The sequence below is a fragment of the Trachinotus anak genome, unplaced genomic scaffold (genome assembly GCF_046630095.1).
Source record: "Trachinotus anak isolate AG129_WGS33_773 ecotype Australia unplaced genomic scaffold, CSIRO_AGI_Tana_v1 ptg000001l, whole genome shotgun sequence".
NCBI classification, from domain to species: Eukaryota; Metazoa; Chordata; class Actinopteri; order Carangiformes; family Carangidae; genus Trachinotus; species Trachinotus anak.
The window spans coordinates 19480916-19496983 of NW_027273852.1; the positions used below are offsets into that span (position 1 = coordinate 19480916).

The 16068-nt window shown below is 40.6% G+C and overlaps 1 protein-coding gene and 1 long non-coding RNA gene across 2 annotated transcripts; one reads left to right on the forward strand and one right to left on the reverse strand.

The window, feature by feature from the left end:
- Positions 1–229: 229 nt before the first annotated feature.
- Positions 230–1842, reverse strand: LOC139618359 (trace amine-associated receptor 13c-like). Its single transcript, XM_071474266.1, has 2 exons — positions 1703–1842; positions 230–1143 (listed from the first exon to the last, which is right to left on the reverse strand). The coding sequence occupies exons 1-2, from the start codon at positions 1840–1842 to the stop codon at positions 243–245; spliced, it is 1041 nt and encodes a 346-aa protein (XP_071330367.1). The 3' UTR covers positions 230–242.
- A 1692-nt stretch (positions 1843–3534) lies between these two features.
- LOC139623979 (uncharacterized) lies at positions 3535–5998 on the forward strand. The gene is made up of 3 exons (XR_011691624.1): positions 3535–4429; positions 4556–4597; positions 4990–5998. It is a non-coding gene; the product is annotated as an uncharacterized lncRNA (long non-coding RNA).
- The last annotated feature ends 10070 nt before the right edge of the window (positions 5999–16068 follow it).

Consider the following 16068-nt stretch of genomic DNA (forward strand, 5'->3'; position numbering starts at 1 on the left):
CATTCAAACTGAACAACTGTAGTCAGATCATACAGAATCATACATATGCAGTCACAAAGAAAAAAAGAATAAAAGTTTCAGGTTGTCTGGAAGAGAAATATATACGTGTAAATTCATTTTTGATCAACATAATTTTGTCCATATTTTCTTTAATTCTCCAGACATTGAGCTGTGTAAATTCAGTGTATATAAGAAAATAATTTCCCATTCACAGAAAAGCTACTGGTTTCAGTAAATCCATTCTACATTAAATTAGCCTCACGTGAGCCAGACTGCAGTATCTGAAGTGTAACAATGTTTTTAATTGATTTTCTGAACCAGGGGTAGAAAAACACATAGATCACAGGATTTAGACAGGAGTTAAAATACAACAACCAACTCTCAATTGATACAGATGATGCCCCAACAAAGTTGTTAACAGCTGCAATAGCAAAACAATAATATGGACAGGAGCACAGAAGAAAAACAACTACTACAACACCGAGAGTCCTTGCTGCTTTCATTTCAGATCTCTTAGCTTTTGAACGCTGAAGTTTGACAGTTGCAATGTGAGAGTGCATGGCACGAGCCTGAGACACAGCTACCACAAATACTCTCATGTACAAAAGTGTAATGACTAAAATGGGGCCTAAAAATGTCACAACAAGATCAACAATTCCTTCCACATAAGAACTTATGACTATACACTCTCCGTGACAGACTTTATACCTGTCCGGTTGCTTTAAGAAATTTCTCAGTATCCAAGTGCCGTGCACAGCTGAAAATATCCAACACAGACAAACACAGAGTTGAACTCTTTTCAGTGTAACTTTGGTGGAGTAAAACATGGGGTCACAGATTGCCATGTAGCGATCAACTGATATGAGCACCATGTTTCCCACTGAAACATTTATAGTGAGGAAACTTAAAAAGTAAATCACAGCACATATTAAGTCACCCAGGATCCAGCAGCCTTGGAAGAGGAGGATTTCAGCAGGCATCTGCAGGAGACCCACAAGGAAGTCTGTGACAGCCAGAGAGAGGAGGAGGAGGTTGGTGGTGGTGAGGAGCTGCCTGAAATGAGAGAATATCAACAGTGAACATACTGTTACATGTTGCAGGTGTAGAAATGTGTTATTAACGGTTGTAAATGCAAGAACTGCACTGTAACAACATGAATAAATACATCACAGCTTTCCAACTGTAAGAGCGTTTTTAAATAAGTATGCATTTATTAAAGGCCTTCGAAAAGCATTATTCTATTATTAAAATTATATTTTACATTTTTATATGTGTATATTTTATTTTTTATTTTATATTTTTATATTTTTATTCATATCCTAGTGGAGAGGGTTAGTGATGAAAGTTATGTGCAGTAGTTTGATATGCGAGAAAAGCATTACTAACCACTTTTTCAGTCTCATTTTTGCTGGTTATATCAAAAGCACTACAGTCACAGTTATGTTTGTAAAAGTACATTTTAAAAGTAACAATATTTACTATCTGCTAATGTTTTCATCAGAGACCTAAATGAGACATGTTGCCCAGCTCAAAGCCATTTTTTATGTAAGCTATCTAACTGGAACCTGTAAATCAAAAATGTTTTCATTAGTAACCTAAATATGACATTATGTTGCATAGCTGGAACCAAAAAATAAACATTTCAGGTCATGCAGAGAAAGTCTATCTCTGCCTGAAGTGGGAGATAGAGATGATGACCAACAGGTTCAGAACCACAGTGAGCAGAGTGATGCAGGACAGCACAGTGTAAATGAATGTGGCCTCCATGTGAGAGTGCATTGTTTTCCTGCAGGAGGTGTTGAGCTGGGAAAAGCAGAATTCAGCCTCGTCCAGGGCCTCCATGTTCAGAGAGAGAGGAGAAGCTGCTGAGCTGTAACAGCTTTCTGAGTAAAGCTCTTTGTCATACAGTTGATTTATCTCTTTCCTTCCTCCCCTCCCATATGCAAATTTCATCTATTCAGAAGGCTGATTATGTCATACTCTGGCTCTATCTATCTATCTATCTATCTATCTGTTAGCCAGGTATTAGCCTGGGGATGAGCAATGCCTGGTGTTCATCAGATATAGTGTTTGAGGTTCTGTCCAAAAGGTCCAATTTTTGTCTCATCAGACCAGAGAATTGTTTCCGCATGCTCTCAGAGTCCTTTAAACAATGTTGGCAAACTCCAAGTGGCTGTCATATACCTTTAACTCAAAGTGGGTTCCACTGAGCAACTCTGCCATAAAGGCTCAATTGATGGAGTGCTGCTGAGATGGTCATCCTTCCAGGAGGTTCACTCATCTCTGCAGAGGACTTCTGAGGCTCCGTTTGAGTGACTGTTGGGTATTTGTTTATTCATTTGCCCAGTTACTCAGTTTGGCTGAATGGCCACGGATGAGTCCTGGTGGCTCCAAACTCCCATTTTGCAATTATTGACATGGAATTCAATAATTCCATAACAATAACTGCACTTTCCCATAACACTCAAAGTTTCAGAAACAGTTTTATACACTCAACCTGATTTATGCCATCCCACAATTTATTTTGAAGGTCTACAGAGAGTTCCTTGGACTTCATTGCTTGGTTTTTGATTGTGCAACCTTTCATACACAGGTGTGTGTCTTTCTAAACTACACTCAGTAAATGGGTAAATGGGCCACGGGTGGACTTCAATCAAGTTCTAGACACATAAGAAGAAAAATGAAAGCAAACAGGATGCAAATGACAACCATACAGAGTAACGGAATAAAGTTTTCACTTTGTCATTATGAGTTAAGTGTAGGACGATGGGCAAAAATGTCCAATGGTTTCCATTTGAAATTTTATCTACCACCCAAAAAATGTGCAAAAAGTTTTGAATGTGACCCTCTCCTTTAGAATTGACACCATGAGATGCATTGTTACTGACTAACCCCCCCTCAACCAGACTCAGAGCCACAATTACTTTCATTTTCAACAGCGACAAAACTTCATGAGCGGATAACAATGGTCAGAGGGACTGTGATTGAAATCATGAAATGCAGTCAATTTCCTTACTGTACCCTTAAACCTGGTGTCCCCTGGTTGAACCCAGCTAGACATAATAAACCCATAAATTCACATAACATATAGAACTTCAGATAATACATATTTCCCCCCTTCAAGACTACGCAGAGTCTCGAAAAATAAAAGAATAACTCATACATGCTTGCAGTTATAACAAGTATAACAGTTCCTCCTCCAGCATAACCTTAGCAATACAGCAACTTTATGGAGTGCAAGAGTGAAAAACCTGTCAGGCAGCTATCTGTCCTGAAATGTCCATCAAACAATCTAAACAGGAAAATTCTCTCACGGCCCCTCTGCCTTAGGCGACCACATATAGTACTCCAGACCAATTAAAAAGGAGGAATTTTAACAATTTGTGTAGGGATATGACTTAAGTAAATACATATGGAAACCTCAGAAAATGAAATCAAAACAATGTCCAAATTCAGGCTGGTCGACCCATCGCACCTTCCAATGGACCTTTCCCTGCCTAGCACCAATATCCCTAAGCATCCCCGAAAAAAAAAGAAAACATCTGAGATTCCAGTATATTTACTCAATAGCAGAAAACATCATTCTCCAAACAATTAAAACAAAGAAAATGTTATAAAATTAAATATTACTCATGTAATAAAGAATCTTCAAAAACTAAGCAAGACATAATTGTTTGGCTAAAATTATCACTACTATATAAATGTCCTCTCAGTGTAGTGTCGATGGTGTTTTAAATCTGGCCAGTCCATTTTTATTGTCGATGTTTGAATGTCTGAATCCCTTCAGAACGTCGGGATCCCTGAACAACCAACCACCCTCACAGTGGTCTTCCCCCAATATCGTTCTAGGAGGAAAGAAAAGAAAACACCAAACACTACACTGTAAACCCGAACACTACTACTAACTCAAAAGTATTGTGAATCAACAATCAAAATCCGCTATCAAGTCAACCCAACTTTAAGTTACTAAGTGTTCCGAACGAGGAATGCAGTTATAATTTCGTGCTACTTAAATTGTCTGAGTGATCATCACTATCTTACTCAAAACCTTTGAATGCACGGAGGTGTGCAACGTAATGACGTCAGTGCGTCATTGCGTTGGTGGGACCGAACGAGGCAAAATGTTTAATTGCATAAATGCCACAACGAAATCGTACTTTTGTGTTTGTCTGCGGGTTTTTTTTACACATTCAGCGTAACACGCGGTCACAGTACCGGTCTTTGGCTAGGACTTGTAGCATGAACTGGGTGCAGTAATCATAATGACGATTAATATTTTCAGTCAATAGTATTGCTATTCTTTATAAATGTGTTTCTACTGGTAAAGTTAACATTTAGTTGAAAATAAGTCGGTACGATCTGGTAGAGCCGCCTCCCCCTCCCTCTCCCCCTCAAAGTAAGAAGGTGTGTGTGTGTGTGGGGTGGGGGGGTCAAAATGTGTACTTTATTTTGAAAATAAAGCAGTATTCCCGTTCCTTGTTTCTCACGTACCAGTAGCTGTGGTTGAGAGAGAGAAAGAACTAACTGGTGACTAATTAATTGTCTTTCCCTGTAGGCTGAAGTTGGTACCCAGCACAAGGCGTCCTTGGCAAACAAGGTAATGCTTAAATTCATTTTTAATGTAAAGATGTATCAATTAAATTTAATGTTGATGATAATTGTCTCTGCTTTTAACTGTATTTTTTGGTGAGCCCGATGATGCAGTTTTCTATGTTTAAAGGGATAAAATAAATAACTATGAAGGCAAATGTCATTCTTAATTATTAAGAGATTAGATAAACTATAGGCTATATTGCACAGTTGTTTCGTCTTTTTCATCAGAAAAATAGCTTAGTCCACAGCATTTAACAAAGATTGGAAAGTGTTCAAAATCTGTGTTTTAAAATTTATGAATTACTTTATTTATTTATTTAACTAAAATATTCTAATTAGAAATTTGGACTGCATTGTTTGAGTGGTTTCAGAGTACTATTTTATGTCATCCCACAGGATCAAACACCTGAGACCAGTGAAGAGCACTGAGAGCAGTGAATGGCACAGAACCTCTATGGTAAACATTGATCTTGAAAGACACTGAAGATGACTTTTGAGTAATGGAGTGGAAGTGCAAATTGTGTACTGTGTCTGCAGACACCTGGGCACAGTCATTATTCTAGAGTTAGCCCTCTACCATGTCTCCATGACTCTTGTATTTGTACATTTCTGTCCTTTAATGCCATGAAAATTCATTTGTCACGGGTTCACAGAGATGTGTGTAGGCCCAGTGCAAGTGACAGAACACAAGCAGAAAGGGCAGCTTTTACTTGTTCTGTGTGTAACTTGAAACAGCCCTTCTCACAAGAAACATTGTTCACTCATTTAAGGGGCCATTTAAAAAAACATGAGATGATAACATGCCCATTTAAAAACTGTAACTACAGCACAAATGTATATTCTTCTTTTAATACACACAAAAGTAGGATACATGCAAATAGTTCAGACTTCAGTGATGAGATAGTTTCAACAGAAAATGCGACTGTAAATGTTGCTGACCTTGATTGTGAAGCTATTTCCCTATCCCAACATGCAGACTCATTTGATAATCCTGAGGATGACAGTGTATGTGACTCCAGCCAGTTGAGAGCCCAGTTGCGCCATTATCTCTCCTCATTATTCCTCAAGATGCACACATAAACTTCCAAAAATGCACCATGGTGAGTGCAGGAGAAAAACAATGGACCAAAAGGGTGTGTGTGATTCGTTTACATAGAGAAAAACTGAGTTTTTGTTGGCCTCTCTTTTCAAAAGGCATAAATTTTTAATCTATAAATTTCCTTTTTGGTTACCTTATTTTCCGCACTATAGGGCACACTGGATTATAAGGCGCACTGTCAATGAATGGTCTATTTTCAAACTTTTTTCATATATAAAGCGCACCGGACTATAAGGCTCATTAAGCGAAACAAAACAGTCAGATAAGTCAGTCAAACTTTATTAAACGCGTTCACAATAACTCTCAACATTGTTCAAACGTTAATGAGCGTGTTCACAATAACTCCCAACCTTGTTCAGTTGTAACACGTAAAAAAAACACAGTCTGATACCGCTAACTCCTTATAGGTGGTCCTTATACACACACACTGTAATATTATAGTGAAGCACAGTATGTATTACTCCGCGACGCCCCTGACTATGATAGCTGTAATGCTGCAAGCAGTGCGGCTTTGAAGTTTACCAAAGTCTCACTAAAACATTTTGACAGAGCGCCATGAGCGTCGTGTACCACACAAAATCGCTTCGAGGTCAGTAAGCACAACCAGAATTAATCCATATATAAGGTGCTCCGGATAATAAGGCGCACTGTCGTTTTTTGAGAAAATGAAAGGCTTTTAAGTGCGCCTTATAGTCTGGAAAATACAGTATTAATTTGATTTATTTTTTATTTATGTGCAATGACTTGACTTGATATCTTTTGATTTACTTTTTGGTTATTTATTTGATTTATTTATTATTCATTTAAAATTATTTATTTCCTTCAGTTATGTTTTTGAAGTAGAATGGCCATAGATGTAAAATAACTTGAAGATGCTGTTTTGAAAGGCCATACCTTTACACTGAGTTCCCAATGCTTCTATACAAACATTTAAACATTTGCAGTGATTTACACATAACCATACAAACCTGTTTTTATATAATGTATGTGTGGATGTATGTTGACGGTTCTTTTTCATGATATGCAAGGTTTCCTCCAATAAAACGGGGTGTGTTTACATTTTCAGATTGTGCATTTGTTGGCCTGTCGGCCTGTCTTTACAAATTGGATGCCCATTGATAAATGATTTTAAGATGCCATTTTTAATCTTGACCACTGAAGATCCTGGTGCTCTTGTCCTTATCTGTAATGTTCTTATCTGTAATACACGTTTGCAAAGATTTATGCACAAACACCCATACGGATGTGTGTATGTGGTGTTTGTATACTTACAGTTCTGTTGCTGTTACCAAAATGGTTTGGATAAAAAACATCTGAATAAAAACATTGAAATATTCTACATTTGTTGTGTGAAGAAGTTTATTTGAGTATTCTGAACTTAAAAAAATAGTTTATGAGCTGTGTAAAATTATCTTTTTGGTTACTAACCAGTATATTTTTTGAGTTTAAAGATGTTGTACCATATCATCATAACAAGTCATTACAAATAAATTAAAAAATATATACAAATTAAAACAAATGTTTTAAGTACAGTACACTCACAATTTTTTTTGTAATAAGTACTATTTGAGTATAAATGATGTAAAAAATGTAAGTACTTTAAACTTAAATATTCTAACTTACTTACTCAAAAGGTTTGAGGTAATCGGTCTCCACAAAGGTTTTGAGTATTCTGAACTTATTCGGGTTTAGGGTGTATCTTTGCAAAAACAACAGATGCAAATTGAAACATCAAATGTAGATGAACACCTTATAAGTACATGTGAAATTCACAATATCATACTTTCACATTATTCCTAGTTATAAATCACCTTTTCCATTTCCCCCTTTAATCATACCACTCTGTAGTAAGAAACTACTTAAAATAAAATAATAATAGAAATAAATGTTAAGACTATAATAGAATTAGATATTCAAAATGGATTTTGCTCTACTAATTCGTCTTCTATCACCACTTCCTCGTCATCGTCTGTGTCAGTCCTATGTAGTAATGGCATCTGAACTCGATCTCCAGGCATCACATCTCCAACCCATCTCAATATCATAGCCTTCGCAAAGATCAACAGCAATGTACAAAAACAAAACATCACACACAATGATAGAACTGCTACCAAAATCTGAACCAACACTGCTCCAAACGGTCCTAATTTCTCCTGCAACCAAGCATTTGCAGACCATCCAGCTCCTTCCGATGAGCCAAATGCATCCCTTATACGCTTCAATGCATCTATGACACTAGTCATATTATCAGAGCTATCAGGAATCAAAGTATAAAGAGCATCCCCAGTTAAATTCAAAGCCACACATAGGCCACATTGTTTGGCCAAAATATAGTCAAGAGCCATGTCATGCTTCAGTAATGTCAGTCTGTGACTCTTTTGAGTATTTGTCAAGTATTCAAAACCTCTTATAGTCTCATTTGCAAAACACTGTAGGGTGTAGATAATATTATCAATGTGATCTGCCAAAAATATTACACCATACCATGGGAATAATCCTATACCCCACTTCTCTCCTAGATTTATCCTCCAATGGTAGGACTCCAGATTATGAAATTGTGCCAGTTCCCTTTTCTTTCTACTTCCAGAAATAGCATTAGATTGGACCTCATCAGGTACTTTTCCTCTCTGGACAGCAAAAACCTCATATGGGAGTTTCAGCGTTGCCATATAACAGCATCCTGTCCACCCATACGTTAGAAATGTGTATGCCTTATCACCACAAACCCACCAAATATCCTTTAAATTCCCTATAGTCATGTTTCCAGGCAAATTTTGGTTCTGCACCATCAAAGTTCTACTCTGTTTGTGATGTGGTACATAAAAGGTCACTTCATACAGATCATCACTAGCCTTATGTTTACGCTTACCCAAATCCATCATATACGTGTTACAGTCAGATAGTCCCATAAACATCCCAGGCCCATTATGAGTATCGTTTGAACAAAAACAGTCTTTAGCCCTCACAGATTTCACTTCCATTGCATCAGGAACCGCTGTTATCATATTTTCTTACTAATTAAGTAGATTCACATATGGTAGCTCCCTCAACCAAGAACAATTATGTCTAGGTCTAAACAGATGCACCGACAAAGCCATCACTATATCTTTTGCTGATTGCTGCTGATACAACAACCACGATAGTGCATAAGATTGACATACAATAGTTAGTGGTTCTGGTACCGTCTCTAAAATTGAAGGCCATGTGCCTGGTGATGGAATTTTCACCACACATGGAAAGTTCATTTTCCTAACCGATCTTACGGAATGAGTTAACTGCTGGAACCATAAGTTCCTACCTGCCCATGGGTCTGCGATTTGTAACACAGAGGAATCAAATCCATATGCCTTCTGCTTAGTTTGTCCCTTCTGTAATGCATGGTAATGGTTAGTCATGTCTTCTGGTGTCCAGTCAAAGTCAAAAAACTCATCTTCCCCCATTTGTTCTCTAGTTTCCAAAATCTCATTACTACTATTCACACTAGGCTCTATCTTTAACATAGGCTTCTGAGGTACATTTACTACCTCCTTAAATTTCAAAGATGTCCTATCAAGTGTCTGCGTCACATTTATTAATTTTGTAGACATCAAAGACGTTGTCACTGTTTTATTAGTAAAGGTTGCCCTTGTCACAACCTCACTTGTAAAATTTCCAGAAGTAACAAAAGTAGAAGTTGTCACCGTCACTGTTGTAGCATTCATTCCCTTCAAAGTTGTAGCTAGAGTAGTAGCCTTCATCTGTGCACTACTCACCCTTGGAGTAGTTACTGTGGTGAATCGTTCCTGAATCCCTTTAGCAACCGCAAAAACTCCAATAGGACTCAAATCTTTTATCATAAGTGTCACCTTACGAGTTATATAACCCTCTATTCAATAATTTCAAAATGGAACAAATTTAAACTCTGGCTCTAAGTAAGTACATGTGTACTCCCCTTGGTCTTCCCATGTAACATTATGCAAGACAAGTGAACAATCACCCCTAATTTTCAACCACTTCATATCATTGCACAAAAGATACTTCCTTTGATCGAGAGGCACAATGTCAACTTCAGATCCTGCTAACAACACATCTTCACCACAACTATTTTTCCACTTAGGAGGATTGTTACCATCAACATTCCATCTTCCACATCGACAGGGAAGGTGAACCGCTCTTCCTAACTTAGCTCTGATCACAGTCTTCAAAGGAGTTGGCGTCGTAGAAATCGTCTGAGCTGCCACTGTAGTTAAATGCAACGCGTTTATATCTTCCATAACTTTCAGCGATGCAAGAGTAGATTTCCATTTCCATTTTTTCAGCTTTCGGCTGGAGGGTTGACGTCATCATTGTCAGTTCTCTTATTTCCTTTTCCGAACTGGTCTTGGACTCCTTTGTCTAACTGAATTTCTGGATTCCCCTGCAGCGGAGTCACAGCCCTTTGTAACCTTCGGCGCTTCGCACTCCACTGAAATAGGCTCTGCTGTTTCATCTCTGGCATCATCAGAAATGTGCACAGGATCATCAGTATTGTCCCCAACATGGATAGTCTCCTCTTCTGAATTTTGACTCTGGAGATCTCCATGCATCTCTTCTTCTTCTGCATGTTCATCCACATTTTCTTCTGCCTCTCTTGGGCCTTCAACATCTCGGCTCTGTGAGTGTGGCGCCTCGTCTCTTGGCGCTTTGACACAATGCGATAAATGATACCACATTGGAGACCCTTTAACCTGGACCGCAGTTCCAGTACTGCGAACAACTTCAAATGGTCCTTCACGGCGTTCGTTATACCACTTCCTTCTAAACACCCTCACAAACACCTTGTCTCCAGGTTGCACTGTGCTCCTCTTTTGCTCATTGAGCCTCTCCTGCACCTCCTCTTGTCTTTGCCTGTCAGAAACATATGTGGATATTCTTTTATGCAGAGTAGCCATATATGTAACGTACGCTCGCATTTCATCTTCTAAAAGGGCCAGGCTTGGACCCTTTCCATTTGTACGCAAACAAGGTGTTGGCATCCGTCTTCCTGTGACCAACTCATGAGGTGTCATATGCAAATCACGCAGCTCACTCAAGCGACACATCATTAGCGCCAGCAGAAGTGCCACTATCCAATTTAGACCCATGTGTTGGCAGATTTTAACAATGCAATTTTTCAGAACACCATTCATTTTTTCACAAATCCCTTGACTTTGCAGATGATAGCCTGCTCCAAGACGCTGTTTAATTCCCAGTTTTTGCAAAATCCATTTCACTGTTTTATCCACGAACTCCTTCCCATTGTCTGAGGATATCCTATCTGGAAGTCCCCACCTGCTTATGACCTCTCTACACAAAAACTTGGCAACAGACTGAGCATCCTTCTGCTTGGTTGGACAAGCTTCAGGCCATCGCGAAAATCTGTCCACAACAACTAGCATATATCTCTTACCTTCAACTGGTTTTATCATGTCCACAAAGTCCACAACTAGGGGCCTTCATCATCATCACAGGTGACTTTAACCATGTTTCCCTCTCATCCACACTCCCAACCTTCCACCAGTTTGTTAAATGCACCACCCGTGAAAATAAGACTTTGGACCTGCTGTATGCAAATTTTAAGGATGCGTACAGCTCCACTGCCCTGCCACCACTGGGCAGGTCAGACGACAACCTAGTCCTGCTCTCACTGTCATACGAGCCTGTGGTTCAGCAGCACCCAGCCACAGTGAGGACAGTGAGGAAATGGTCTCCTGAGGCCATGGAAACACTGCGTGGAGCCACAGCCACAGACTGGGATGCTCTGTATGAGCCACATGGTGAGGACATTGATGGCCTGACTGACTGTGTCCCTGAGTACATTGGGTTCTGCATTGACAACACCATCCCCACTAAAAAGGTCTGCTGCTACCCAAACAATAAACCATGGGCAACCAGCGACCTGAAGGCCCTTCTCAACGAGAAGAAGAGGGCCTTTAGATCAGGGGACCGAGTAGAACTCAAGCAGGTACAAAGCGAGCTCAAACGCAGCATCAGGGAGAGCAAGGACAACTACAGAAGGAAACTGGAGCACAAACTGGAGGACAACAACACCAGGGACGTCTGGAGTGGGATGAGAGAGATCACCGGCTTCCAGAGGAGAGGTGGGGGTGCAGCTGAGGGGGACGAACGATGTGCTAATGAGTTGAACATGTTTTTCAACTGCAACCCCTCCACCACCGGTAGCCCCTCTACTGCTTCCCCAAGCAACAACCCCCAGGTGGAGAACATGCGGGTGGGTGCTCCCCTCGTCACTTGGGTTGATGACTGTCTGACAGCAGACCGCAGTTTATGAGATTACGGAACTGTGTGTCTGGTCGTCTGAACAGTAACATCGGGGCCCCCCAGGGAACTGTGCTGTCTCCCTTCCTCTTCACCACATACACGTCAGACTTTAAGTACTGCACTGAGTCGTGTCATCTGCAGAAATTCTCTGATGACACGGCCATTGTGGGGTGTGTGGAGGCAGGGAGGGAGGCTGAGTACAGGGACCTGGTTGAGCGCTTGGTGAAGTGGTGTGGAGAGAACCACCTGCAGCTGAATGTGGCGAAGACAAAGGAGATGGTGGTGGACTTCAGGAGGAACAAGTCCCTGCCCTCTCCTGTCTGCATCGGTGGGACGGATGTGGATTTAGTGGCCTCATACAAGTACCTGGGTGTAACACTGGACAATAAACTGGACTGGTCCACTAATACAAATGTATTCCTGGGGCCAGAGCGGGCGACATTGAGTCAAACCTGAAGCTGCTGGCGAAGGATAAACGTAAATACAGTACGATTGTAATGCACGTCGGCACTAATGACACCCGATTACGCCAATCGGAGATCACTAAGATTAATGTGGAGTCGGTGTGTACTTATGCTAGGACAATGTCGGACTCCGTAGTTTTCTCTGGGCCCCTACCCAACCTGACCAGCGATGACATGTACAGCCGCTTGTCATCGTTCAACCGCTGGTTATCGAGGTGGTGTTCCGCTAACGATGTGGGCTTTGTTGATAACTGGCAGACTTTCTGGGGAAGACCTGGTCTGATTAGACGAGACGGCATACATCCCACGCTGGATGGAGCTGCGCTCTTATCTAGAAACTTCACTGAGTTTATTAGAAAGCCAAAGCCATGACAAACCAGAGCTGAGACCAGGAGGCAGAGCCGCAGTCTTACACTCTTCTCTGCGCCTCTCTTAGAGCAGTCGCCTGCCATTCACCCCCTACAAACTGTGTCTGTCCCCCGACCACCTACATTTAAATATAATAAATCAAAAGTGAACAGAGGAGGAGTTAGACATGAAAACCTAATAAAAATTAGCACAACTGTTAGTCCAGAACCAAATAACAGGAAAATTAAATGTGGATTATTGAATATCAGATCACTCTCATCTAAATCTCTACTAGTCAATGATCTGATAACTGATCATAACATTGATCTGCTCTGTCTGACTGAAACCTGGCTGCAGCAGGATGAATATGTTAGTTTAAATGAATCAACACCCCCCACTCATGTTAACGTTCATATCCCTTGAAGCACAGGCCGAGGAGGAGGGGTGGCAGCCATTTATCACTCCAATTTATTACTGAATCCCAAGCATAAGGTTAATCATAATTCGTTTGAAAGCCTTATTCTTAGTCTGTCTCACCCAAACTGGAAGACACAAAAACCAGTCCTACTAGTTACTGTATATCGTCCTCCTGCTCCTTACTCTGAGTTCTTATCTGAGTTCTCAGACTTTTTATCTGAGTTAGCTCTTAGCACAGATAAAGTCATCATAGTGGGTGATTTTAACATTCATGTAGATGTTGAAAGTGACAGCCTGAGTCATGCATTTAATTCATTATTAGACTCAATTGGCTTCTCTCAGCATGTTAATGAACCCACTCACTCTTTTAATCATACCCTTGATCTGGTTCTGACTTATGGGATTGACATCGAATACCTAACAGTTTCTCCCAGAAACCCTCTTTTATCTGACCATTCTCTGTTAACATTTGAGTTTTCAGTCATGGACTACACAGCATCTGGGGAAAAAATCTATTACAGCAGGCGTCTGTCTGACAATACCGTTAGCAAATTTAAAGAAAGGATCCCATCAGTACTTAGCCCACTGCCATGTATCAATGCAGTAGGGAACAGCTCTCTTAACTTCACAGCCACACAGGTTGATGATTTTGTTGATAGTACTGTAGCCTCACTGCGTGCAACTCTAGATACTGTGGCCCCTCTGAGGAAGAAGGTAGTGAGTCAGAGAAGGCTAGCTCCATGGTACAACTCAGAAACACGAGCTTTAAAGCAAAATTCAAGGAAGCTAGAAAGAAGGTGGCGTTCTACTAACCTGGATGAATCTTTAAAGGCTTGGAAAGACAGCCTGTTGGCGTATAAAAAAAGCCTCCGTAAAGCCAGAACATCCTATTATTCATCATTGATAGAAGAAAACAAGAACAATCCCAGGTTTCTGTTCAGCACTGTAGCCAGGCTGACAGACAGCCACAGCTCTGTTGACCCATCTATACCTTTAGCCCTCAGTTCTAATGACTTTATGAGCTTCTTTACAGATAAAATTGTCTCTGTTAGAGAAAAAATTCACCATCTCCTCCCCACAGCTGGTTCAGATGTATTGTCCAGTTCAGCAGCCTCAGAGTCAACTGTAACTGGCTTATATTTTGACTGTTTCTCTCCTGTACATCTCCCTGAGCTCACTTCAACAGTTTATTTATCTAAACCATCATCCTGTCTTCTTGACCCCATTCCAACAAGGTTGTTCAAAGAGGTTTTTCCTTTACTTGACACCTCTATATTAAGTCTGATTAACTTATCTTTATCAACTGGTTATGTACCGCAGGCTTTTAAAGTTGCAGTAATTAAACCTCTACTTAAAAAGCCTACTCTTGATCCTGACGTTTTAGCCAATTATAGACCTATATCCAACCTCCCCTTTATCTCCAAAATCCTTGAGAGGGTCGTTGCAAGCCAGTTATGTGATTACTTGCACAGGAATGGTTTGTTTGAAGACTTTCAGTCAGGTTTTAGAGTCCATCATAGCACAGAAACAGCTCTGGTTAAGGTTACCAATGATCTCCTCATAGCCTCAGACAATGGACTTGTCTCTATACTTGTCCTACTAGATCTTAGTGCCGCATTTGACACCATCGATCATAAGATTTTATTACAGAGACTAGAACATATGGTCGGCATCAAAGGAACCGCACTAAGCTGGTTTAAGTCATATCTGTCAGATAGACTCCAGTTTGTTCATGTTAACAATGACTCCTCTATCATCACAGAAGTCAGTCATGGAGTTCCACAAGGTTCTGTGCTAGGACCAATGCTCTTCAGTCTATATATGCTTCCTCTGGGAAACATTATTAGGAGGCACCAGATGAATTTCCATTGTTACGCAGATGACACCCAGCTGTACTTATCCATGAAGCCAGGTGAGACTAACCAGGTAGCCAAGCTTCAGGTGTGTCTTAAGGACATAAAAATCTGGATGACCAGTAATTTCTTACTCTTAAATTCAGACAAAACTGAAGTTATTGTAATTGGCCCAAAACACCTCAGAGATACACTATGTGATAATATACTGACTCTGGATGACATCACCTTGGCCTCCAGTGCTACAGTCAGAAACCTTGGTGTCATTTTTGACCAGGACTTGTCCTTTACTTCACATATAAAGCAAGTCTCTAGGACAGCCTTCTTCCACCTGCGCAATATTGCTAAAATCAGACCCATTCTATGTCTAAAGGATGCTGAAAAACTAGTTCATGCATTTGTTACCTCAAGACTGGACTACTGTAACTCTTTATTGTCAGGATGTCCCAAAAATTCAGTAAAAAGCCTCCAATTGATCCAGAATGCGGCAGCACGAGTACTGACAGGAACTAGGAAACGAGATCACGTCTCTCCTGTGTTAGCCTCTCTGCATTGGCTCCCTGTAAAATCCAGAATCGAATTTAAAATCCTCCTCCTCACCTACAAAGCCATTAATGGTCAGGCACCATCGTACCTTGGAGAGCTTATAGTTCCCTATTTTCCCAATAGGACACTTCGCTCTCTAAATGCAGGTCAACTTGTGGTTCCCAGAGTTAGTAAGAGTAGAATGGGGGGCAGAGCCTTCAGCTATCAGGCTCCTCTCCTGTGGAACCAGCTCCCAGTGTGGGTTCGGGAGGCAGACACCCTCTCTACCTTTAAGATCAGGCTTAAAACTGTCTTGTTTAGTAAAGCTTATAGTTAGGGCTGGCTCGGGTATGTCCTGACCCATCCCTTAGCTATGCTGCTATAGAGCTAAACTGCTGGGGGATTCCCATGATTCACTGGGCGCTCTCTCCCTATTTCTGTCTCTCTCCCCCGCTCTCTCTCAATGACTTCATGCCATTAACTTTGTTTT

Bases quoted from the DNA above. Each gene is read 5' to 3' on its own strand.
- LOC139618359 (XM_071474266.1), bottom strand. From the start codon at position 1,842: ATGGAGGCCCTGGACGAGGCTGAATTCTGCTTTTCCCAGCTCAACACC. The intron at 1,144-1,702 runs GTTGGTCATCAT...ATGTTGTTACAG, and splicing joins CTCACTGTGGTTCTGAACCT to TGCAGTTCTTGCATTTACAA.